The sequence below is a fragment of the Gopherus flavomarginatus genome, chromosome 21, assembly GCF_025201925.1.
Source record: "Gopherus flavomarginatus isolate rGopFla2 chromosome 21, rGopFla2.mat.asm, whole genome shotgun sequence".
Taxonomy (NCBI): domain Eukaryota; kingdom Metazoa; phylum Chordata; order Testudines; family Testudinidae; genus Gopherus; species Gopherus flavomarginatus.
The window spans coordinates 20,631,107-20,654,442 of NC_066637.1; the positions used below are offsets into that span (position 1 = coordinate 20,631,107).

At 50.9% G+C, this 23,336-nt stretch overlaps 1 protein-coding gene across 3 annotated transcripts in view; it reads right to left on the reverse strand.

Moving 5' to 3' along the window:
* SLC2A1 (solute carrier family 2 member 1) overlaps positions 1-22,744 on the reverse strand; it is a 36,842-nt gene extending 14,098 nt beyond the window's left edge. Inside the window, exons 1-2 of one of the 3 annotated variants that reach the window (XM_050931228.1) lie at positions 22,648-22,744; positions 9,182-9,274 (exon numbers count right to left, since the gene is read on the reverse strand). In XM_050931228.1, the coding sequence (XP_050787185.1) occupies positions 9,182-9,274; positions 22,648-22,665 (111 nt within the window). In that variant the 5' untranslated portion in view covers positions 22,666-22,744. Of the gene's footprint in view, positions 1-9,181; positions 9,278-17,547; positions 17,632-22,647 lie in introns of those variants that run through there. The other 2 variants (XM_050931227.1, XM_050931229.1) reach the window with 2 other exon arrangements.
* Positions 22,745-23,336: the final 592 nt, after the last annotated feature.

Here is a 23,336-nt window from a genome sequence, read left to right on the forward strand (position 1 = left end):
CTTGCTGGCACGAGGCTGGAGTCTCTTTTTAAACCAATGACACTTTTCCTCCACTAGATGGGAATCACCAAACCCATCCCCACAGGTCAGGCCGGCAGCGAGTTGATAATATTCCCATAGCTCACTGGGAGGAAACTGCCTGCAAAGAAATGTAGCCAGACAAGCTGTGACCTCACCCTAGTGACAGTGAACAAAACCACAGGACCTCTGAAATTGCCTCCTTGCTGTGCCTGTAGGGAAGGAGAGGCTCCCCCCAGGCCAGAGCCAGGCAGAAATGTGAATGCAGAGAAAGGAGATGTTTACTAATGGGAAGGTGAATCACGCAGGGGTCTGCATGGCAGAATGTGAAATCTCAGGGACTCTCTTGGGTGGGTGGAGCTAGGACCCTCAGGAGGAGAGAGAAGGGTGAGGTGCCCAACACTTGGCAGAATGTTGATCAATTGCATCCCTGATCCTGAGGAGAGTTAAGTGGGGCAGATGGTCAACGTGCTGGGAGCAGGGGGAGGGTGACATGGGATCTCTAGGTTTGGCTAAACATCTTGAGTTGCTTTGCTGGTTCTCTCTATCATTTTATTTTTTAAACGTATGCTTGCCGTACCGAGGCTGGGGCCTTGCGTGCCTGGTTGATTTGATGGAGGGCAAAAATCATGATTTACAAAAAAAATTACAAGTGGATTTCTAAATCTAAATCCTGACAGCCCGGGTGCCCGCTGCCAGTGCCTCTGTGATTACTACTTTTCACAGCTTCCCTCCCACCCCACCACAATCAGTTCCCCTACAGAGTTTTCCACACTGCAACAGGGAAGAGAAAAATTTTTAAAAAGAGGAAACTGTGTTTGTAGTTCCACAAAGATTGCCAGGGGGACTCCGAGGCAGGCACGGCCAATGTGACTACTGGTCATTTTTGAAGTAGATTAGATTTCAAATTGCCTGTGTCCCTTTAAAAATCAGACTGAAAATGTCAGAAACTGGATTTTATTGCTCTTCTCAGACAGAGGGAAAGAAAACACTCCCCAAAGGGACCAAATTTGATTCCAACAAGATGACACTGGATCCATCACTGGATTTCAGCCTACACAGATATTTCTTCTGACAGTGCCATACCAGCTGAAAAACAGGGTTCCAAGGGAAGTACAGGTGCAGATTTATGTGCAAGAGCCTGTTTCATTATCTCATGTTCACAATCTCCCCTTCCAAACATATAATTGTACTTATTCATTATGGACCTTATCCAATGCTCCCGTCGACTTCAATGGACTCTGTGTAATTGCAAATAGATTGCAAAAGGCCAGCTCGGAAATAGTTTCCTTCTCTCCCACCTCTGGCAAGGTCTGAGTTCAGATTCTGCGCTTCGCCTCCTGCAGCTGCCAAGGTAGCTAATCTGCAAACAGTTTAAGGCACGGGAGGAACGCATGTGCTGTTTTAGTTCTGCTCAGATCTGGCAGAAGAGACATTATCAATACTTTGGAGAGAGAATTTAGAGGAAAACTGATGTAATCTGAAATCCCAGTGACCGCTGACCTGCCTCAGAGCTTGGGCTATTCCAAACCCTGCTGTCACGTTAGGAGGAAGAGCAGAAGACACCAACTGACTGATCTATTAAAGAGTGCGGCGTGATACTTCACACAAGGCATGGGGAAACGTACTGCAGTGGCAATCCGGCACTCCCTGCTGGGAGTAGGTTATGAACTGGTTGAAGTTTGGCAGAAAATAGTGCAGGATGTGGGAGTAGGGAGGGGATAGAGTTTGGTGCAGCAGGTGAGAACACAAGGGGTGTCCTTGCTGTGTCAAGGAAGGGAAAGGGGGAAACAGGGAGGACTGAGCACAGGTACAGCTGGCTGGGAAGGTCTCCCCAGCGCTCACAAACATTTGTGACGGAAAATTTGTTTCTGAAATTTGGGGTGTTTGTAAAGAACCAGATTTTGTTTAAAATCAAAAACTTTCAGTTGCCAATCTCATCCCCCACAGGATTTCCCCCCACTGAGATACTCCATTTTTATTGAAAATGTTTTGGGTTTTCCCCTCAATGAGATTTTCTGTTTTGTTAAAAGCCATTTTCCAAGCAGAAAAATGATTCAATGAGAAATGTTCTACCCCAGCCCTCACTGCCGCTGCTTGTGAAAGCAGGATCAGCCGCTTTGACTGCACAACGTCGACGGCAGAGACCTTCCCCTACATATTTGGCAAATACTTAGTCCAGCCTGCATTGACACCCCCCCACCCCCCCGCGCACACCAAGGAATTAAGTAGAAGCTGTTTCAGCAATGTGGGGGGGGGGGCGGGGAAGGAGGAGGAGGAGAGAGGAGGGGGCTCTTAAAGTGACAGCACAGCAGCTATTCATCCCCCACTGTTTGCCCTGAAGATCTTCTGCAAGGATGGATTTTTTTGGCTCTCCTTCAGCACAATGTAGGTTTTTGGAAACCTGAGGGCCAGATCCTCAGCTGGGATAAGTCAACATTGCTCCATTTGTACCACTGAAGCTACCCCATGAAATCCAGCCAATTACAACTGGTGGAGCAACACTGGTTTACACTAGCTGAATATCCCACTTAACTGTTCCAGGTGTGAAGGGTCTCTGCTGCTGGAGCTCCATCACCACCTGACTGGTTCTCTAGATGTAGATCAGCAGCTCTGCTCCACCAGCTATTTTACTCAGATTATTAGCTACAATACCTGTCATCCCAGGCTGGTGTTCCCTGGAGAGCAGGGACAATGCTTAGGTTTGCCAACCCTGCCAGCCCAAGTTCCCAGGCTGTCCCGAAATTGAGAGGGTCATTTTAAAGAGCAGCAGTTCTCATTTAGTCTCCCTGTTTCTAGCGCACACCCTACCCTTGCAGGCTGCCTCGTGAGTCAGGTTCTGTAACCAGCTAAGCTTTGCTGCTGCAAGGCTGAAGCATGGGGGTGTCTTTATGGGCACAGCAGTGCCAGGAACCCAAATTGCTGCAGCTGTTGTCATCTTGACCATTGTTCTATGGTCAAAAACGAGCTCATCAGGAGCTTGGGCAACACTGTGTGCAGGGCATGACACAGGCCAGCAGCTCCCAAGGGTAGCCCAGAGGCTGAAATCTTTGAACATAGCTTGGTGAATAAGGAGCTGGTGGAAGGGGGCGGCCCAAGGGCCCTGCAGCCCAGAGGCCTGTTCACAGGGCCCATTAGCAAGGTTTGAAACCCAAGACCTTCAGCACTGATCTCCACCTCTTGAGCCAACAAAGCAACTCCACTGGTTGGCAGCTGTCATCAGCTATTGCCCTCTAGCAGCCCAGCCCCTGGGGCAGAAGGGTGGGCACAACCCACACTTTGCCAGTGAGTTACATAAGCTTGTGCCATGCTCTGTCCAGGGGGTTCAGCCCCAGTCTCTTCAGGTGAGACGGGGCTTCAGTCTCCACAGCCCATTAAACTCTTGGCCAGCAATGATGCTGGGTATGTCCTGGGGGGTATCTGTCCAGGAGGGATTTGCTTGTTCACTCCCCAGCCGTCACCAATAACAACGATCATATGCTAGCAGCTCAGGCAACATTCACACCGACTGGCTCCATATCCCAACCCCAAAAACTGTCCAACAGCCTGACCAGGTCACTGATGAGGACTCGGGCTGGCCAGGTTACTGGTACTTTGCACCTCCTCGTCTCCCAACAGCTCACAATGAACAGCATCAAGGCCGGCCACGGGGAAGAAAAGTGACAAAGTTCATGCCCCACCACCTCATCCCAGGAGTGCAATGGAACGACCTGGCACAAACACTCCCTTCAGTGCCCACCGAAGGGGGAGGGCATTAGAGAGACCCTGTCCCATGCCTAGCTGCACCTGGACCCGTAGGCTGGAACCAGTGAACAGCCAGAGCCAGGCTGCTCACAGGGAAACAGTTACTGAGAGCCCAAGCAGCTGGGAGGCCCCTCAGCAAACTGCTGCTGCTCCACATCCTCCCTCTCCCTGACACAGCCCTGACCTCTCCTCTCCCTCTCCCCAGTGGTCCCCTAGCAACAGGGGATCACTCCCAGCTCCTTCTCCCCCAGCTCCACTTGCCAATCCCCCTCAGCGCTATCTCCCTTGCCCCCCCCCCCCCCCGGCACTGGACCACAGCACAACCCCTCCCAGCTAGCCTGCCTCCCCACACCGCAGCAGGCCTGTGAAGTCTCCTGCTCCACAATGCACCCTCATGACTGAGCTGAGCCCAGCCAGCAGGGCTGGTCAAGGTTGGCTATACAGGGAAGTGGCTGGGACACTGGCTCTGCCGATAATTTAGAGAGTCGGACACAAAGAAACCCAGGAGGGCAATTAATGTTCATGGGTTTGGTTAAATCCTGCTTCCCTCCTTCCTTGCAGGGCAGCATTTAACCCCCAAATGCATCATTTAAATCAAAACCAGCCAAACCCTCTTCATAAGGAATGTATTACTCAGACTTCCACTGGCCCTTTGTGCACACCTCCAGGGGATCATGCCTGGCCTGGTGGGGACACACCCACCACCCCTCCGCAAAGTAGCATGGATGGGCTATGGGGAATGCTCCCAATATAACCTCCCTGTATGCCCTGCCAAGGCCTGGGTAACCTACTGGGGATTCACTTCTCAAATGCATCCCTTTGTGTGTAAGGGCTTTTACTTTATCGTCACAGGGTCCATCAGCTGCCAGGCTCACCAATGACCTGGAAGAAAACAAAACCGCCACAATAGTTTGCAGATGATAAATCGACGAGTGATAAATAATGAAGAGGACAGGTCACTTACCAAGCAATCTAGAATCAGCTGGGTGCAAGTCAAATATGTATTTTAATCTGGCTAAATGCAAACGTCTGCATCCAGGAACAAAGAATGCAGGCCCTACTTAAGGGATGGGGAATTCTATCCCGAAAAGCAATAACTCAGATTTGGAGGTTATGGGGAATAAACCACTGTGGGGCAGGGGAATTTCTGCTGAGACCCCAGGTTTCTACAGTCCAGCCTAGGCTTCCTCACACCTTCCTCTGTGCAGAGGACCAGATGTGATTATTTCTAACAGTCGGGCTGCAGGTGCCCTTGGGCTGGAAGGAGCAAAGGCCTCCTGGTGGCAGGGTAGGGCAGGGCAGGGTCCAAACTTTCTTGCTTAGGGTCTCTTCACTGCAGCTGTAAGCCCGAGCTCTTACCTGTCACGGCCATGCACAATAGCAGTGGATTTAGTGACAGCCCTCCCCCAAATGCAGGACAAATCTCATCTGTCAACCTGCCCGAGTCCTGGCTGGTGGCTCCCTGCATGCTGTGACCGGTGGCCCCACGTCACTCCCAGAAGCGGCTGGCTGCTGGCATGTCCTTGCATGCTCTGTGCGCTCCCCCCTTCCCTGGGGCACACAGAGACATGCCAGCAGCAGCGCAGCAGGACTGAGGTGGGACCCACACTGCCTCCCCCTCTCCACGCTTCACCAGTCCAGGAAGCGGTCCCTGCGGGGTGTGTGTGTCCATGTGTTGCTTTCTCTCCCCCCCGGCCCCGAGCACCAACTCCGCAGCACCCATTGGCTGGGAACTGCGGGCAATGGGAGCTGTGGGGGTGGCCCCCATGGGCAGCTGCACACAGAGATTCCCTGTCCCCCCCACACCCTCCACCTAGGAGCTGCTGCCAGAGGGGTGCGCTGGTTAGTTGGGAGCCGCACTGCCCAAGGTAAGCCATCCCCTGACCTCTCCTGCACCCCAACCCCCTGCTCCAGCCCAGAGCTGGCATCAAATTTCCACCTAGAGCCCACACCTCACCCCCTCCCATATCCCAATCCCAGCCCAAAGCCTGCACCCTGAATCCAAGCTTCCTCCCAGAGCCTGACCCCTGCACCCCCTCCCCCTGCCTCAATCAAGGTACCTCACTTTATTTTCATTTACTTCTTACTACTTATAAGATAGGAGGAGGAAGAAAAAAAAAAGAATGAAAACAGGGGGAGATGAGAATGTTTTTCTTGGTTAGGTCCTGGAGGGCCCCCAAAAATGAAGCTGTGCCCAGGGTCCCACTAACTCTAAATATGCCACAACAGCCTTTCAGTGCAGGCACGTCCACTCTGCCCTCTTTGCAATAAGCCCTCCAGAGCCTTCCCACAATTCCTCTCATGTGCCCAACAGGACAAACAAGTTTGGCAAGAATCAGAGCAGCTCAGCTTGCTGCAGCATGGAGAACTATGGGGTGCACCCCCAAGTCCTAGCCACACACACGAGGGATTGCAGCACCAGTGAGGACTCAGTAACTCACGTAGGGCTTTGCAGCAGGGCTGCTCTGGCTCTCTCCTTTGCAGCCATGCCCTCCCTCTACTGTGGCTCTGCAGGACAGGGGAGGCTGCTCCTCTGCTCTCAGTGGGGATGGATCTGCAGCCAACACCACCACAGACACAGTGCTCTTGGTGAACAGGGAGCATCCTGGGCTGCCACTGACTTCACTGGCTCTTCAGCATCTCACTGGATTAAACCCCTCGTGCAGAATCACTCTGTTTAGCTGCATCACTGAATAGTGATTCTAGCACTCAGCCAGCGTTTTTGCTTCTTCAGAGAATTGTGCAAACACTAGCTCTGCTCTTGCAAGACTGTAGCTTACCCCTTGGTGTCAAAGGGGTTAACCCCCCCCCCCCGAAACAAGATTCCTGGCTCACAACTGTACTTTGCATGTTGCAATGAAAAACATTCTTGCAGTCTAATTAGCTAAATAATCCATTTTCACCTCAAATGAATATGGATCAAGTCATTACAAATTTCAATACTGTTTACAAAGATTAGAAAGTTTTTAAAAGCAGCTTTTTTTTTTTTTAACCTCTTTGAGCTGTTTCAGAGTAACAAATGGTAATTCAAATGGTGCCACTGTGCAGCTGGCCTGCTGATCCCTCCTGCAATAGGTTTAATATTCCTGCAGCACAAATTCTACCTCTGCATTTTTAATTATTTGGGATTGTACACAGATGCTTTGATGTTTTAATTCTCTCCATGGCCCTGGAATGCCTGGTCCTTTTCAAGTTGACCGGCTGCAGTCAGTTCAAGGCTTGTCTTTTGTCTGCCTTAGGGCAGTGGGTGTGATCATCAGGGTGGGGGTGGATTGTCCTTCATGTTGGGGCCCTGAAAACAGTCTGGCATCTGGGAGAAACATGTTGGAGCTTTTTCTACAAGTTTCTTGAATCTCCAGTGTGCACATTAGATACCAGAATGAAACAGTGATAGGTAGGATTTTCAAAGTCACCTAAGTGAATTAGTTCCCAGCTCCTGTTGACTGTCAAAAGGACTTTGTCACTAGGCACCAAACACACAAAGGTGTCAGAACCCCACCCCACCCTTGGGTGATGATCCACTCAGAGCAGAACCCCATCCTGGTTTCTTTGGCATTACCTCCCCCCCACCCCTACCCGCACTTCTGGGCACTCTTCCCCCGGTCTCCTCATCTGTCTCCTAGGCATCTTCTCCCAGGCTCCAGTCCCCGACACTTGTAGTGTCCTGCACTAGGGAATACAAGTAACCCTGCTGAAGCTATTGGGAGTTAGCTGTATTCTGCTAGGAGATCATTAGGTACCTTAGTGCTGCACTTCCCCACTGATTCCACCCTCACTCACCCCAGGAAGAATCAGGAGTGACTCCAGTGAATTAATGGAACTCCATTAGAAGTGTGAGTGAAAGCCGAATATTTCTGACACTGGTATTGGCTACCCTGCCCCTGCGAGCTAGCTAGGAAGGGAGGTTGGGCAGCCCTCAAGGACAGCAGGTTAAATGGAATCAGGCTTTAGAGCTGGGGTAGTTTGGTTTTTGTTAAGGTCCAGACTCCAGAGAAACATTTTTCACACCTCAATAACCATAAGTTATCAATTAAGATTTTGGGGTCCATTCAAAAGCATCTGGTGGTCCAGATTTGGCTCAGGCTCTGCCTATTGACTACGATCCCTTTTCACAGGGAGTCTCTTCCCACCCTGGTCGCAATAATCTCAGCATGAGGATGCAGAGCTGTGGTATGACTCAGCTGGCCAAACACTCAGATAGCTGATCTAAAAGAGCAGCACAGGGAGGGAGCAGACAAGAAGGAACATGGAGGAGGGTAAGAGTGGCCAATAAAGTGTACGTAATCCCCATTATCAGCACCTGTGCAGTTGGAGAGATCAGGTTCCCTGCGGGCAGAACCAAAGGCTGTCAAAACTCCCCTGCTTCAGAGCAGCTAAGATTGTCTTTATCCCAGCCCAAAGGCATCACAACAGCAGGACCTATAATCTAGGCAATGCTCAGTGGCGTCCAGACCTGCTCTGAGCCGGCACAAAAACTCCTGAATCCCATCTATATTACAGGCTCCTCCATCACTGTCGCCAATGGAGGTGGGAGGGTCCCAGAATCCAAATATCAAATTGAACAGCCCCTTAGCCTGAGCACCATGAGCAGAGGCGACGTGTGTGGGGGCAGGCGGGGGATGGAGGAGAGATGTGTAGTGTCACATGCTCCTTAAGATTTGCTGCCTGGTTTGTACTGAACATGCTCAGTAACACTGCTGAAGCCAGCTGCCCTCCCCGCTCCCCCTAGCCACAGGCATGGGTCCTCTCTGCCCATGAGCCTGAGTCAGCTGGCATGGACTGGCCCGGGTGTCTAACTGCAATGTAAACATACCTTTAGAAAAGGGTCCCAAATCCAAGTCCTGAGTCTGAACTAATTTGGGAATGCTCAGATCTGCATTGCTGGGGCCTCTCTCATTAGTCATGAGAAAAGGTCAGTTTATGTAATAACTTCCCCAGAATTCTTTAACAAAACAGTAAACAAAGAGGAAACTTTAATGCTCCTGGGAACAGCTAAATAACTGCTTAATAAATCTCATTAGAATCAGTAAGCTGCTAACAGGATGTGCTATTTTAGCTGAGCTTGGAGTGGGGAGGTGTGGTGGGTAGTATGTGTAGGTGTGTATGTGTGTGTTTTCATGTGTGGAGTTGTTTTGGAGTGTGCAAGTATTCACATATTGTGTTGCAGCATGCGAGTGTTGTGTTACAATGATGGATGCATTACTCTGCATGTATGCACCTGCATGGCAGTTTGTTTCCATGTGTGGTGGTGTGCTGCAGTTTGAGAGGTGTCATGTTGTGGAGTGTGCAATGGATGCATGCTGTGTGGGTGTGTGCTTTGTGTAGGTCTGCCGGTGTGAGGATGCACTGCAAAACAAACAGGGGGCAGTATGAGTACAGCAGAGGAGCTTTGTACTTAGACCAAGCCTTTCACCCTTACCTTCTGCGGGGCATTGATGACTCCAGTATTATAGCCAAACTGCAGGGAGCCCAGCACTGCTCCTCCCACTGCCAGCATCAAGCGAGCTGTCATCTGCTTCAAGAGAAACAACATGCAATCAAGTTGGGAAATGCTCTTCTCTCCAATGAAGGACTGTGAGGGCAGCCCCCCCATACAGGGCATCCACCTGGCTCCTGACCTGACCCATTTTAGGATCCAGTACTCTAGCTCTCAACCAAACAGCAGCTGTTCACGTACAAGACTTGTACACCCGTCCCTGTCCCCTTCCCATCTGCAATGAGCCAGGAGAATTAGGGCTCATCTTTTCCTGGCTCCCAGCATATCCACTACTGAGCAAGAGGCTGAGCAGAGCAGTCCTTCCCCAGCTTTCTCCCTACACAGAAAAGTAGCTCCTCGCGGAGAGGCTTGCAGATCAGGGCATGGTGTAGCTCTTTGTGAATTAAAAAATCCAAAGTCCACGCATGCAAACTCACAAGTTGCAGTGGAGTTGCACTGATTTACATGAAAAGCCAGGTTTGGCCCACTGAGTTAATATCTCATAAGGTTATCCCTTGTTAGCATTTCATGACTTGTTCCATCAATGTATTTATCGATTAAATCCACCCATTTTCTAAAGCAGAGTGTCTGACCAGATCTTTCAGGGGTTAATATATACATGTACACCTCTACCTCGATAAAACGCAACCCGATATAACACGGTAAAGCAGTGCTCGGGGGGGAGGGGGGTGCCTGGCTGTACACAGGACTGGCTAGTTTTTCAAGCCTTAGGCGCACGGCCATTCCACCGCCCTGTGCGCCGCTCCCGTGGAGCTGCTGCAACCATTTCTGCGGCGGGTCCGTTGGTCCCCGGTGGATCAACGGACCCTCTGCAGGCACGACTGCGGCAGGTCCACCGGAGCCGCCTGCCGCCCCACCCCCCCTGGCAAAATGCCACCCCCCGAAAATCCTGGCGCCCTAGGCGATTGCCTAGTTTGCCTCAATGGAAGCGCCAGCCCTGGTTGTACACTCCAGTGGATCAAAGCAAGTTCAATATAACGCGGTTTAACCTATAATGCGGTAAGATTTTTTGGCTCCTGAGGACAGTGTTATATCGAGGTAGAGGTGTATGTGTATGATATTAGGAAAAGCAGTTTCCTGGGAAAGATATGGTGCCTGAATCTCCTCTCACTTAAAAGGATACAGGCCTGAACGAAACAATCCAGGACCCTCAGCACACCTCAGATGGGAGCCCCAATCACCATACTGAGGCTGTGGTCCCTTCTTGGGGAGGCAGCATGTTTCAGAGTTAAGATGGCTGGGGCTACTGTTTCAGGGTGTCTGCAGACTTAGGCAGGCATTACAATTACACCAAGAAGCCCTTGTGATGGACCAGAATCCCACAGTGCTAGGTGCTGTACTAACAGAAAAGACAGTCCCTACCCCAAAGAGCTTACAATCTAAGGAAACTTGGATCAAGTTTTCATGCTTTTCTTTCAATCCACAGAGGCTGATTTATTTATTTTTTTTAAATGTATGTTGAAATTTTGTGACTCCAGGTACTGGGCCACAGGCACGGGCCTGCCTTGCCCTTTAATCTGGGCATGCAGGGCAAGGTCTCTGTGCAGCTAACCAGTATCGCCAAGGTTTCCGTGACAGCCTTTTGTGCAGCTGCGGCACAAAAGATGATGATGCACAATATCGATGAAGGCCTGATGACTAGGTTCAGAAGTGGCCTACGGGAACTGCATCACACCACTGAAAATGTCATTGCTTGGCTACACTATGCACATGCTAAATAAATAATAGTGATACTGTATTGACCTTCATGGAGTTACTCTGGCTTTAAGTGTAGGCAAGATAAGAATCAGGTATTGGCATTCACTAGTTTAAATCTCTGCAAAGCTGAGCACCACAAATCTACTGTGACAATGCACCCCATAATGCTTTACAGAAATATGCTTATGAGTGTAAATATGACATAACGGTAATGTTTTATGCTAGACATACCATGTAACATATCTTTGCAAAGCTTATGATCTACTGAGTGTGTTCATCCTATTTGTATGAACGTATCATTCTTGTATCCGAAACTAGGAATATAAAATGCAACTCTGAGGCCCTACTGTAATTATGCAAAGTGTGGGCCATTAATGGTTGTTTGGTATCTTGATGGCTCCCATTAAGCTGGACAATTGGTTGTAAATGGCTGTTTACTTGTAAGTCTTCCTATATGTGCTGGCAAGTGGGTAATGAAGTCTTACAGTGACATGTGACCATGTCACCTGAACTGGAATTCATCCTTAACCTGGTGCTTTTCCATTTAGAAGGAGCAGTGGGAACCCAGAGAGGGACAAAGGATGCCTGCCTTGTGCCAAAGCTATATAAGGGGGTGGAACAGAACCAAGGAGGCAGCAGTCATAAGAAATCCCTGAGCTACCACCTGAGCTGGAACAAGGGCTGTACCAGGGGGAAAGGATTGGGCCCAGACTAGAAGGAGGCTAGTCTGTCAAAGCAGCTTATTGGAACATCTGAGGGTGATATTTACCTGCATTTAGTCTCCTTCTGTATTAGGTGCTGACTTGCGTGTTTTATCTTATTTTGTTTGGTAATTTACTTTGTTCTGTCTGTTATGACTTGGAACCACATATATCCTACTTTTTGTATTTAATAAAATCACTTTTTAACTTATTAACCCAGAGTATGTATTAACACCTGGAGGGGGGCAAACAGCTGTTCAAGCTTTATACAGGACAAAATGGCTTTATTTGGGGTTGGATACCCAGCTCCCAATGGGATTCAGAGTGCTGGAGGCAGGAGCACTTCTTAAGCAGTTTTCAGTTAAGCCTGCAGCTTGTGGGGGACGTGGTTCAGACCTGGGTCTGTGTTTGAGCCAGACATGCTTGCCTGCTGCAAACAAGGCGAGGTACTGAAGTCCCAAGCTGCTAGGGGTAGAGAGTGTCAGCACAGGCTGGTAACAGGACACCTCCATGAATGGCCCATTTATCCAAGCGGGAAAGTCACCAGCAGCTCAGCCTGGTGGCTGTACCTAGAAAACTGGATCCACTTTTCACAGGCTGGGCTGATCAGCTTTGGAATAGCCATGTGAAATTAAAGCCCCTTTGATTGCTTCACACCAGCCCTCGGAAGCAATGCTGGTTTTGGTGGAAGCAGAGTTTGCTGAAACAGCAGTGCAGATTTGCCAAATCTCAGTATGCCTTTGTTAGAGATCCCAAACCTTTAACCTGGGCCATGTGCATCTGACTGGGGGTAGTGGGGCAATGATCCAGCTCCACCCCAACCCCTTTGTTGTACAGAGCCAAGACCCAGAGCCTGGTCACATGGGAAGATTCATTCTGAGAGTCACAATTAACTGCAATTACTTCTCTGCTCAGGAAGGACTTGCAGAGGTCAGACCAGGACTGAGCCCTGTGCACTAGTCATTGGCTCCTCCTCTGTCTTAACCACAGCAACTCTGCTCTACAGCATCTACCAATCTTGGCTCCCCAGACACTAGCACATGCCCTCTGCCTGCTTACATCACCCCTGCTGTCCTGGAATGATCCCTCTGGGCCCTTACTCATGTCAAAATCCTCCTCTAAACTGCCTCCTTCATTAACCCCTCCACAGGAGGGTTCAGCAAGCCACACAGCTCAGGTCCCTCATCCTTTCCTCTCGGCAGCCCGGCTTCAGGAGCCCTTCCTTTCCTGTGCAGCTCTTGGCTTAGCCACCTGCCTGGGCTCTGCATCTCTCCTCGCAGCTCAGTTGGAAGCAAAACCTCCTTCCTTGGCCAGGTCCCCTAGTTCAGTCACAAGTGGTCATCCAATCGCTGTGTGCAGTCCTCTGGCCTGTATTACACAAGAGGTCCAACTAGGTTATCCTAACAGTCCCTTCTAGCTGTATGATCTGTGAGCCTATGTAAAGGGAAACTGACAAGGCAGAGTAAAATGCAAAAGGTTAACAAAGGGTGTGAATGGTGAAAAGTATGTTCCAGGCCAGTCACCAGTAGCTTTGCACTGCTCAGGTGACAGAGCAGCACAGTGGCTGGAGTATGCCAGCACATCTGGCCCTGCATCTGGAGGGTGCTCTCAGTTGTGATGCAGCAGATGGGGAGAGGGGGGATTTGTTTTGTTTTAAGACTCAGGCCCTCCTCTGTCAGACAGCTTCCCCTGGATTTCAAAGGGGCTTAGGGCTAAGGAAAGAAACACTGCATGATTGTTGCAGAGCTCCAAGCACCACTTTTTGACACAGGGCCAGTTTCGCCAACTGCATAAAGGAGCCAGGCTCTAGGTGTGAGTGGCCAGCCGAGAATTCCCCTGGCAGCAGGGGTATCAGCTAGTGTAAAGATATCAGAGCTGGGTTATGTGCCAATTACTCTTCCCCCAGCCTGGCACAAGAGGCACAAAGAGTAATGTAGTCGGGAGGGACAGGACTGAGTTCCACCATGCAACCCCAGTCTACAGCTGATATAAGGTCCATATGCTGCTGGCATAAATTAGCGCAGGCTGTAGACTGCTCTAACTCATACAGGAGCATGCAGGCTGGCTTTCAAAAATCAAGGAACAGAAGCTGGCATCAAGAGGACCAGTACAAGTTCTAAGGCACACAAGTCCACAAGACTGTGCCCCACTGGGGATGTCTGTTTGCACAGGGGTGAATTTCACCCTGTGGAAGTACTGGTAATGGTTACTGTATCCCTTCCAGTTAAGGGATGCCAGGTTCTACAGCCTGACATCGTAAGGACCAGAGATACTGGGCACTGTGAGAAGTGAATAGCTCTGGGTACAGCTAGCCCTCAAGCCCAGCTGATCAGAGCTCCCCAGGAGCCATCACCTGCAGCCCAAACCCATCTCCCCAAACACACTAAGGGACAAGGACATACACCCAAAGGGCTGTGGAGGGGAGGGGGGGAATGAAGAGGACACTGAGCCGACATATGAAGTCAACCTTTGGTGGCTCTGGACAAAGGTCTCACTTGAGTTGGGTCACCAGCTGCCCTGCAGCCCTGAACCAGAGACTAAGGAGGAAGGGGTGGCACATGTGAGTACACACACACCCCCCATTTGTGACACATGGGGCAAGTGTAGAGTGGGATTCAGGCAGAAGCAGAGGTTTTCAGAAAGGTTTACAATGATTCCTTTAGCTGCTCACATTGTTCCTGTTTCTCACAGGCGCTTTGCTGAGCTTATGTAGAAAGGGGCCACATCCCGTCTGCACAGGTTCAGAGGGGAAGAAATCCTCTTCCCCAGCAATACATGCTCCCCCTTCCCACCTCGCACTCCCAAGTGCCAGGCATGGCATTCAGCCACCACGCCTGCTGACACTCCATGCTCCTGCAGCACATACAACCAGTGCTAGTGCTACTCTCTGAAGTGGTGTGTCCCTTAAAAGGCATGAAACCAATGAACCTGAGAATCCCAGCAGGCAAAGGCTGAGCACCCACGGTGTTACCCGCTGCCTCTCTGCTAACAAGAGACTATTGAACAGGAGGCTGTGTGTGTGTGACTATGTTTGTCGTCTACTATGTAAAACTCCCCTTTAAAGAAGGCACAAGGTGGGGCCCATTGTGGTTAATACAGTTGCACCCTCAAGTTCCAGTAAGGATCTGGCCCCATTATGCTGGGTAATGCACAAAGCACCATGTGCTCCCACCCACACTGAACTATCATGTGGTAGGATGGCTCTGGGCCTGGCCTTGACACCTGGCTAGCTTTTGTACTGCCTTGCTCATTTCATTTTTTGACTGGCAATGTGCCAGGTTTTTTGGGTGATACCCACAGTGATCATGAAACTGCTTGCCATGCACATCATATGGCTGGGAGCCTGGCTGGCACCCTGGTCCCTCTGTGGGCCTGGTACCAATGGGAGTTCTGACATTGACTTAAACGCAAGTAGGACCAAGCCCTACAGTGGATGGGGCCAAATTGGGCTAATCAAAAGAAATAAGCCATTCCCACTGGCCAGCCCCACAGCATTTCAGCCTTTTTTGGCCATAGCTTGGTTTTAATGCAGCTCTTAGACACACTCGTTTGTCTCGTGTGCATGAAGCCTCTGACTCCAGTCCTGAAAGCTGCTCCCTGTGGACTGATCGTAGTGGTCCCTGCCATCCTTAGCAGTATGGCAAGATCAGGGCCTGTCTTTTTACAACCTGTGGCTGGTTTGGAAGAAGCAGAAAACATGGGTTGCCTTGTATGCCTCAGACAGGCCTGGAGGTGGCTGGACAGCTGTGGAGCAGCCCCTCTGTGCCAGCTCCCTCTCCTCATCAGTGATTCAATCCAACTCCCAGTTAATCCAATGGGAATCTTTCCCAGCAAACCAGCACTTGATGGAGCTGGACCAGACTGGTGCTGCAGAGCCTGGCATTTTTCAGCAGATCTCAAGGCAGCACTGAACGAAGCCTGATCCCTGGAGCGTGGGGTCAGTATCAGCACAGCACACAGTGGATCTGCAGCACGGCAAGGCTAACTTGCCCAAGGTCACAGGAAGCAAGTGGCAGGATGTCAATGAGTGTCTTCCTCCCACATGCCCCACTGGCCTCAGGGCAGGCTGGAAAGCAGCCCTGCTGTTCGCCCTCTTGAACCGTCAGTGACCAAAAGGCTGTGTGACCAAAAATACCCCTCCTTAGGTCAGGTTTAACATCAAATCATCTGAACAAAAGAGCTCCATGTCCTAAATTCAAGTCTACAAAAGTTTCTCTTCCAACTCCAGCCTTCCTGCCCAGGGCCATTCCTGCTTTGCCAGGACATGGCCAGGCCAGACTCTTTTCTTTCTTACAGCTGCGGCATCTGCCTTCTCTGGCTTCCAGGCTCAAATCTATCCCTAGTTAAGGGTCTCCTGCAGGAGCTGCTGACTGCTTTCCACAGCTTCCTCTAGTTCTCTCTCAAGATTGCATCAACCCCTTTCCCTATCTGCAGTTTCCTGCTGCTCCTTATAGGGTAATCACCTGACCCCTGGCACAGGTGTGCCTTCTTCCTAACTAGGATTGGCTAGCCAGGCTTCTAGCCCTTAAAGGGTCAAGCCATCCTATTACACAAACCAGGAACAGATTCCTGAAGTTACAACTCCCTTCCCCATACTCTGTCCAACAGGCAGGACTCCTTTCTGCACAGCTGATTTCCCTGAGTTCCCAAGGCTATTTTGCATAAGTCACTGACACCATGACCACACAGAACAGCTTCCCCCTATGAAAGCTACAGTGCTTCATCATCGTGGACATGAAAAGCAGCTTGTGTTTGAACATCACCTAACACCACTGTTATAAAATGATTTTTTTTTTTTTAAAAAAAGGCCAGTAGTCACAGCCTTATGTAAAGCACGCAAATCATCCCCTGTCCCCTTAAAGAAAGGTCCAAAGAGGCAGACTCCTCTCCCCTGCTATCATGGAATCAGCTCCTACCAAACAGAAAGACTTTCCTTCTGCTCAGTGCTGGAGCAGAGCAGTTCACACCAGCCTGAAAGTCCAAGAATATTTGTAATTAGTCATCATGCTTTTGCACACCTTGAATGACCAGGCAACAATAAATGGATCTGCAGAATATTGTACCATGAAGCATTACGTCAATAAGATTGCACCACACTGTTTGCATAAAACTAATTATTTGTACAGTGAGCTTTTATGGAAGGAGACTGTAGCACAGGTCCTTGAGGGGTTTGAATGTCTGGTACAGTCAGGTACTGTACCTGTTCTCACAAAAAACTTTACCTCTCATTTAAAGGGAATTTGATCCACACATGCTACTATAAATTCACCATTCAATGTGCTTTCTCCGATTGCATTTGGAATCACACTGATCTGTGTTCTCCTCAGCCAGATGTGCCTTTCCTCTTGCAGGACTGTTTAAATTATCAGTGGCTGAACATCTAACAGTCATCTTACACCATGGCCAATATTTTAAAAAGTGATTAGCTATATTTAGAGCACCATAAAGGGGAATAGTTTATAGAATGTGCGCTCAGCACTTTGAAAATCAGGTCCCCTTTAAGGCATTTCAAGATGGGCATCCAAAAATCACCCTAACCCTAACTTTTCTACAGGATTTTTTTAAAAAAAACATTATATAGATCAAATAAAGTGATATCTTTATTATAGAATTCTAAAGGATGGTTCTAAACTCATATGAAGAGGATTTTGTGCTTTATTAAATTCTGCAAGTATTGAGACTAATAGTTATAGAACCAAATTAAGTTTCTACCTACAATTCTATTGTTTTTGTCCCCAGGAAATTCTTACAGCATTTCCTATAATAGAAACTCCACCAATAAATTTTACAAAATCTAAACTTGGGGTTAAATTTGATCTGTATCTCTTTACTAGGTTTAATGGTCAGATCAGGCACCCTTAAAGGGTTATAAATTTAGCCAAATCTTACCCAGATATCTGGAGTCTGCAAGATTGGGAATGAAATTCCGTAAGCACTGCCTCTCCCATGGTATTTTGCCACTTCCTGCTTCATGGACTAGCCTGAACCAGGAAGTGTAGACACTCTCAAAGAAGGTACTTTTAAAAGGTGTTATTTGTAGCCTCTGACTCTCACAAAAGGTTCATTTAGGGCTAAAATTAGTTGAGAGTCTGAATGGACTCATTTTATCCCAAATGGATCATCCATTATCTCAAACTTAGAGTCACACAACAAAATCATCTACCACTGAGTTAAGACTTAAGTTTGTCTAGTTGATAGACAGGAGTACCCACAGCTGATTGTCTTTCTCTACTGTGGTTTTTATTTGCTTCACTTGTCTTTCCCCTCCATCCTTTTACCTATTCATTCCTCACAACTTCATTTCAAAGGGCTCAGCCTACAATTAAGACACAGGAAGTAAGGAATTCTTTAGTCCTGGAAGGCGTTCCACCTTTGCAATGACTGAGGATAAAAAGTGTAATGCAATCTGCTACATAACATGACCCAGTCAGTTGCAGCATATCCTGTAACATGATAAAAAAGTGTCAGGGCTCTGTCTGAAGGCTACTGGTAGGAGGGCTGGAGGGAAGAGGAAGGTTACAGCACTTTGCAAGCAAAGGTGTGGGCCCTGCCTGGCATCAGAAGGGGCTGTATTGCAACTGTACAAGGGAGGGTGCATCAGTCAGATATTCATTGGTTTAGTATTATCATGCCTGGTGCTTTGTAAAGAGAGAATAAGGCTTGGTCTTGTGACATACATTAGAAATACAGTCCGAGCTGCAACCCCTTACTGGGGTACATAATCCTTCCTCCCAAGTGGTTCCTCAAATTCCTGCAAGCCAGGGTTGCATGGTCCTGTGCAGATCATGCTAGCTGAGGAAGGTTTCATTGTCAACGTTACCATGTTCGGGATGTGACCAGGGACTTCCCTCCCCTCTCTCTGCCCAGGCAGCATGGGACATTCAAAGAGCAATGACTGGATCTCAATGGGCTCGATCGATCAGAGAGATCTGGGCGGGCCAGAAGAAGCCGCCGCACCCTGCAGGAAGGTGGTGACTTGCAGCAAGCCAAGGTACATGACAGAGGCGGAAGAAAGGCAGCCTGGGGGCGCCCCCCAGCTGTGCCCCCCTATCCCCGCCCCCAGGCTCGCGGCTCGGCCCCCCGCTGGGTGCCCCTTAGCCCGCTCGAGGGGCTCGTCCCCGGCCGCCAATGGGGAGCGAGCTCCGTCGAGGCCCCGCCTCCGGGGGCGGGGCTGGCGCTCCCCTTTGGCCTGCATGGCAGGGGCTGGCGCGACGCCTCCACCCCCACCCCGCACGCCGGGGACATGCCGGCAGCTCCCCGCCTAATGGAGGCGAGCGGGTGGGGCCGCGCCCTGCCGCGGGCAGCCCCGGCATTGCGCGAGCCCAGCGCGGGGAAATCCCACCCGAGCCCGGGAAGTCCCCGGGAGACAGAGCCACCCCCGGTCCGGGCAGCACGGGGCGCCCCCCCCCCCAGTCAGCCAGCTCCAACCGGGCCCGGCTGGAGGGGGCAGCGAGTAACGGGCTTCCCTGCCTGCCTCCCTCCCCGGGGGGGGGGGGGGGAGCTTAACGGTGCTTGGCCAGAGCTCTGGGCTCTACTCGCCCCCAGGCCCTTTATGATTAAACTGTCTCGACCCGAAACAGCTTGACACTGCCCCCCCCCCCCACACACACACACACAGAGACTAGGAAACAGCCTCTCAGCACGGAGCGGACCCTGGTGCCCTTTTGGGGCTTCTATAAGGAAACGCAACCTACTGCGGAGTTACACCACCGAGACCCGGATCAGAATCTGGCGCGGGGTGTTGGATTTCTATGGTCCCCCAGCCCTTCGCCTCCTCCAGGCTCTGCCTGTGAGGTGCTCCTGGCTGTCACGTCCCAGAGCTCCGCTTCCAAACCCACAGCTCTAGAGCCCAGCGACGCTCCCCCCCCCCCCCTACCCGCCAGCAGCACTCCTGGAAATGCGCAGCGAACTAAATACAGTAACGCGCTGATCCCAAAACACATTCCGCAGCTAGGGAGACAGGAGGGAATCTGGAGACAGTGTTGCACAAAAGCTTTACAAGCATCTTGACCCAGAAAGACACCAGACGGCGGGAACGCCATTGCAAAGATGGGCATTGCTGCTCCTGGGCCCCCACTGCGTTGTCACAAGACCGGCTATTTTAAAAGAGCTCGTAGGAGAGGGTAGGAGCCTGCTGGACTGAACCCCACGCCCTGGAATCCCCTTTCATTGCACATTGTGGCCGACCGCCTAGTGTGCAACTTGAATTCATTGATTACCAGTTGACTCCTTACTTAATGTGATTTAAGTGCTAGTCTACACATTTATTTTCACACAGGAGCTGCCAGTGTAACTATCATCATTATTTTAAATCAATTTGGTTAAACTGGTTCAACCCTCTTTGTGGACGCTCTTAATTCAATTTAACCCAGTCATACATTGATTTGGTTTAAATTAGCAAGAAATCAATTTAAGCTAAATCATGTAAGCCGGATTTATACCAAAAGAGAGGCTACATAGGTGTTCGCATGGATACTCAATATTTAACTATACACCGCTATAAACTCGCCTGGTGCAGCTCCCAGCCCCAGACATAGTACAAATGTTTGCTCCACGGCCATGGTTTAGCAGCTGTAATCTGGGGTAGCACCAATCCAGATCAGTTATACCAGGGCAACGCAACAGGATGAACCTGTGAAATGGAAGGTCACCAGGGAAGATGTGACCAACTGAGGAACGAGTTACTCATTCAGAGTATTCGAGACCCACAGGAAGTCAGATCAGAAAAGCCCAATTTCGAGTCGCAGTCTGAATCTTGTTGCTGGAGTTGGGCAGGGATGGGATTTTTCTGTTTTTTGCTTTGGATCCCTCACCTTTTTCTTTATTATAAAACCTACTCCAATTACCACGAGCACCAATGTAATCACATCACACGAACACTCTTGATTACAATTACATCCCCCATATGACCAAGAAAGTCAAACAAGCTGACTGCTGTGGATGGAGCGGGGGAGGAGGGGGAAAGAAAAACAAAGACTAAGGGTTAATTAATCCCTTTAGTGTTTAAGATCAGCACTGGATGGTATTAGGTATGGTCCAAGCACAGAACAAAGAGGTAGTGTCCCTGCCCTGAAGAGGGGCTCTTCCACCAAGCAAATAAAAACCAAGGGGGAAAAAAAATCCTTTTAACACCGTCCTGCAAATTCACCAAAGAGGGGAAAAAATCAAGCTTGTGTGGGGATTAGATTATATTATAGGAGATTTGAACCTTGATGCCAGGCTCAACTCAAGGGAAGAATTATTAGAAATACGCACATACTGTTTTTCCCCGTCAGGCCTTACTGTGATTGTATAATTTGTAAGACTGTATCCTTGGTAGAGATCACATTTCACTTTAGAGACAAACAGTTTAACTTTTTTTATCTGAATTAGTTTTAAACTGAAAAGCCCTGAAGCCTTTTAATTCGGAGTCTTTAAACATGGAATGAAATCCTAGCCCTAGTGAAAAATCGATGGGATATTTGCCATGGACCTCACTGTCTCTGGGATTAGACCCCCGCTCTAGTTCAAATACAAATACCACCAGGTGAAATTCTCCGGCCAGACTAGATGATCATAATGGTCGGATCGTGAAGTAATGAAACTAACTAATGACCGATCGGTCAGGACTGTCAACCCCACATGTTCAAAAAGTACTGGGTCAGGCCCCACATAACTTAAAAATCATGGGGCTCCCCCAATAAGATTTTTTTGGGGGGGGGGGTTATTTGCCTTCTAGTTTCTAAACCTTTAGAGGGCACCTGGGCTCACTCCCAGACATTTCTCCCTTACAAAGAGTGCTCAGAAAAACATGTAAAAGAAGTGCAGATTCTCATTGAAACCCTCGATTCCAGGAGGTAGGGCTTGAAAAAACCGACAAGTATCAATAAAACAAATCCCCGGGAGTTGGCAACATCGCAAGTCTGCCAGCATCCTCTCGTCCCAGACTACCTGGAAAAGCGGGGGGAGTTTTCTGCGAACGAGGGACATCGATCCCCCTTCTGACCCGTAAGGCTACAGACATGTGCCGCTGTGCCAGTCTGAGCTTTGGGGTCCCCAGTGCCCGGTGTCTGCCAGGCCAGGCTGGCAGCGGGCCGATCCTAAGGCGGGCACACAGAAGGACCGGGGTATTTTAAGCAACTGACCACAGACTGGCTACAGGGCGCGGACATCCTTCCCACCAAGCTTCAACACAGAGTCTGAACGACCCCCACCCCCCGCGTCCATCCTCAAAGGCTCCGGAGCGGAACCTCGTCCTAAGCTGCAAACTGGCCCTTTTAACCCACACCTCGGACATGGCTTGATTCATTTGCGCCTGGGCCACCCAGTCACTGGTCTGGGGGTGAATTTGTTTGTTTAGTTATTTTAAACACACGATCGCCGATTCAGGCTGAAAGTTTTCCACTCCGCACGCTGCTCTGAGCGGGGCGGGCTGCGTAGTACACGCAATACTGCCCCCCCCCCCCCCCGTACCAGCGCCCTTGCCCGGCAATGAGGGAGGGCGAGTCCCAGGAAGGAGCCGCGGGTCCCATCGCTGCCAGCGGGGCACTGGCTAAGGGAGCCAAAAGCAGCTGGCGGCTCAAGCCCGCAAGGGAAGGTCATTTCCTTGTTTTAAAACAGCCGCCCAGGCCTCGCCTCCCGGGAGCCCCGGCCACCGGGGGTGCTCCATGGGGCGGGGGATTCTAATGGCTTCCGGCCCCCGAATAGCAGCGAGGCCTCCCCCAGACCGGCGGCCAAGCTGATGGCTGCCGGGAATGTGATGTGCCCGGCAGAGCCGCCCAGCCCCACGCGCTGCCGTGCAATGAGGCTCGGCCGGGGAGCCCGCCCAGGGCTGCAGCTGGGGATGCTTGGAGCAGAAAGAGCCTGGAAAGCAGAGACCTCCCGCAGCCCGCTCGCCCCTCCCCCAAGTCCCGCTTCCCTCCAAAACGGCCACGCACACGCTCCCCCCACCCCCGCCGGAAGGTCCCGGAGCCGGGGCAGCCTCCCCGGCCCCGCCGGCCGCACGTTCACCTTGCTGCCTGACTCCATGGTGCTGCGCCCGCGCGCTCCCGCCGAAGGCAGCTACACCGGGCCGAGCCCAGCCGGCCACGCTCCCGCCGGAGCCCCGTGCGCACCGCGAGCCGACGCGAGTCCCCGCGCGCTGCTGCCTCTGCCGCGCTCGCAAGGCGCCGTGCAAACCCTGACACTGCCGCGGCTCATTGACCCGGCTTAAGTGTGTGTCGCGAGCGCCCTCCTGATTGGCTGGGCCGTGAGGGGCACGGGGGTGTGTCGAGGGTGTGTAGTTGGCTGGCCGGAGGGGGCGGGGAGCGGGGTCCTGAGTGGCTGGCCCGTCCGTCCGTCATGGCACCCCCCAGGCTGGCTCCGCACGGCAGGGGGCGGGGCGGGGGAGCGGGTTTTGGTCTAATTTTTAATGCACTGGCTGAGCCAGGGGCGGGCTCCCGCGGGCGCTTCCCGGCTCTCTGCGCCCCACCGATCCCTCCGGAGCTCGCTGCAGAGGCGAGCTGGAAGCACGAGGGCAGCACTGCAGTCCCTGAAGCCAGGGCCGGCTTTAGGCCAGTTCCACCAATTCCCCCGAATCGGCCCCGCACCCAGGAAGAATCTCTTCTCTGGCTAGAGGCGCCCTTTAAAGTTTTACTCACCTGGCAGTGCTCCGGGTCTTCCACGGCACTTCGGGGGCAGGTCCTTCAGTGCTGCTGCAG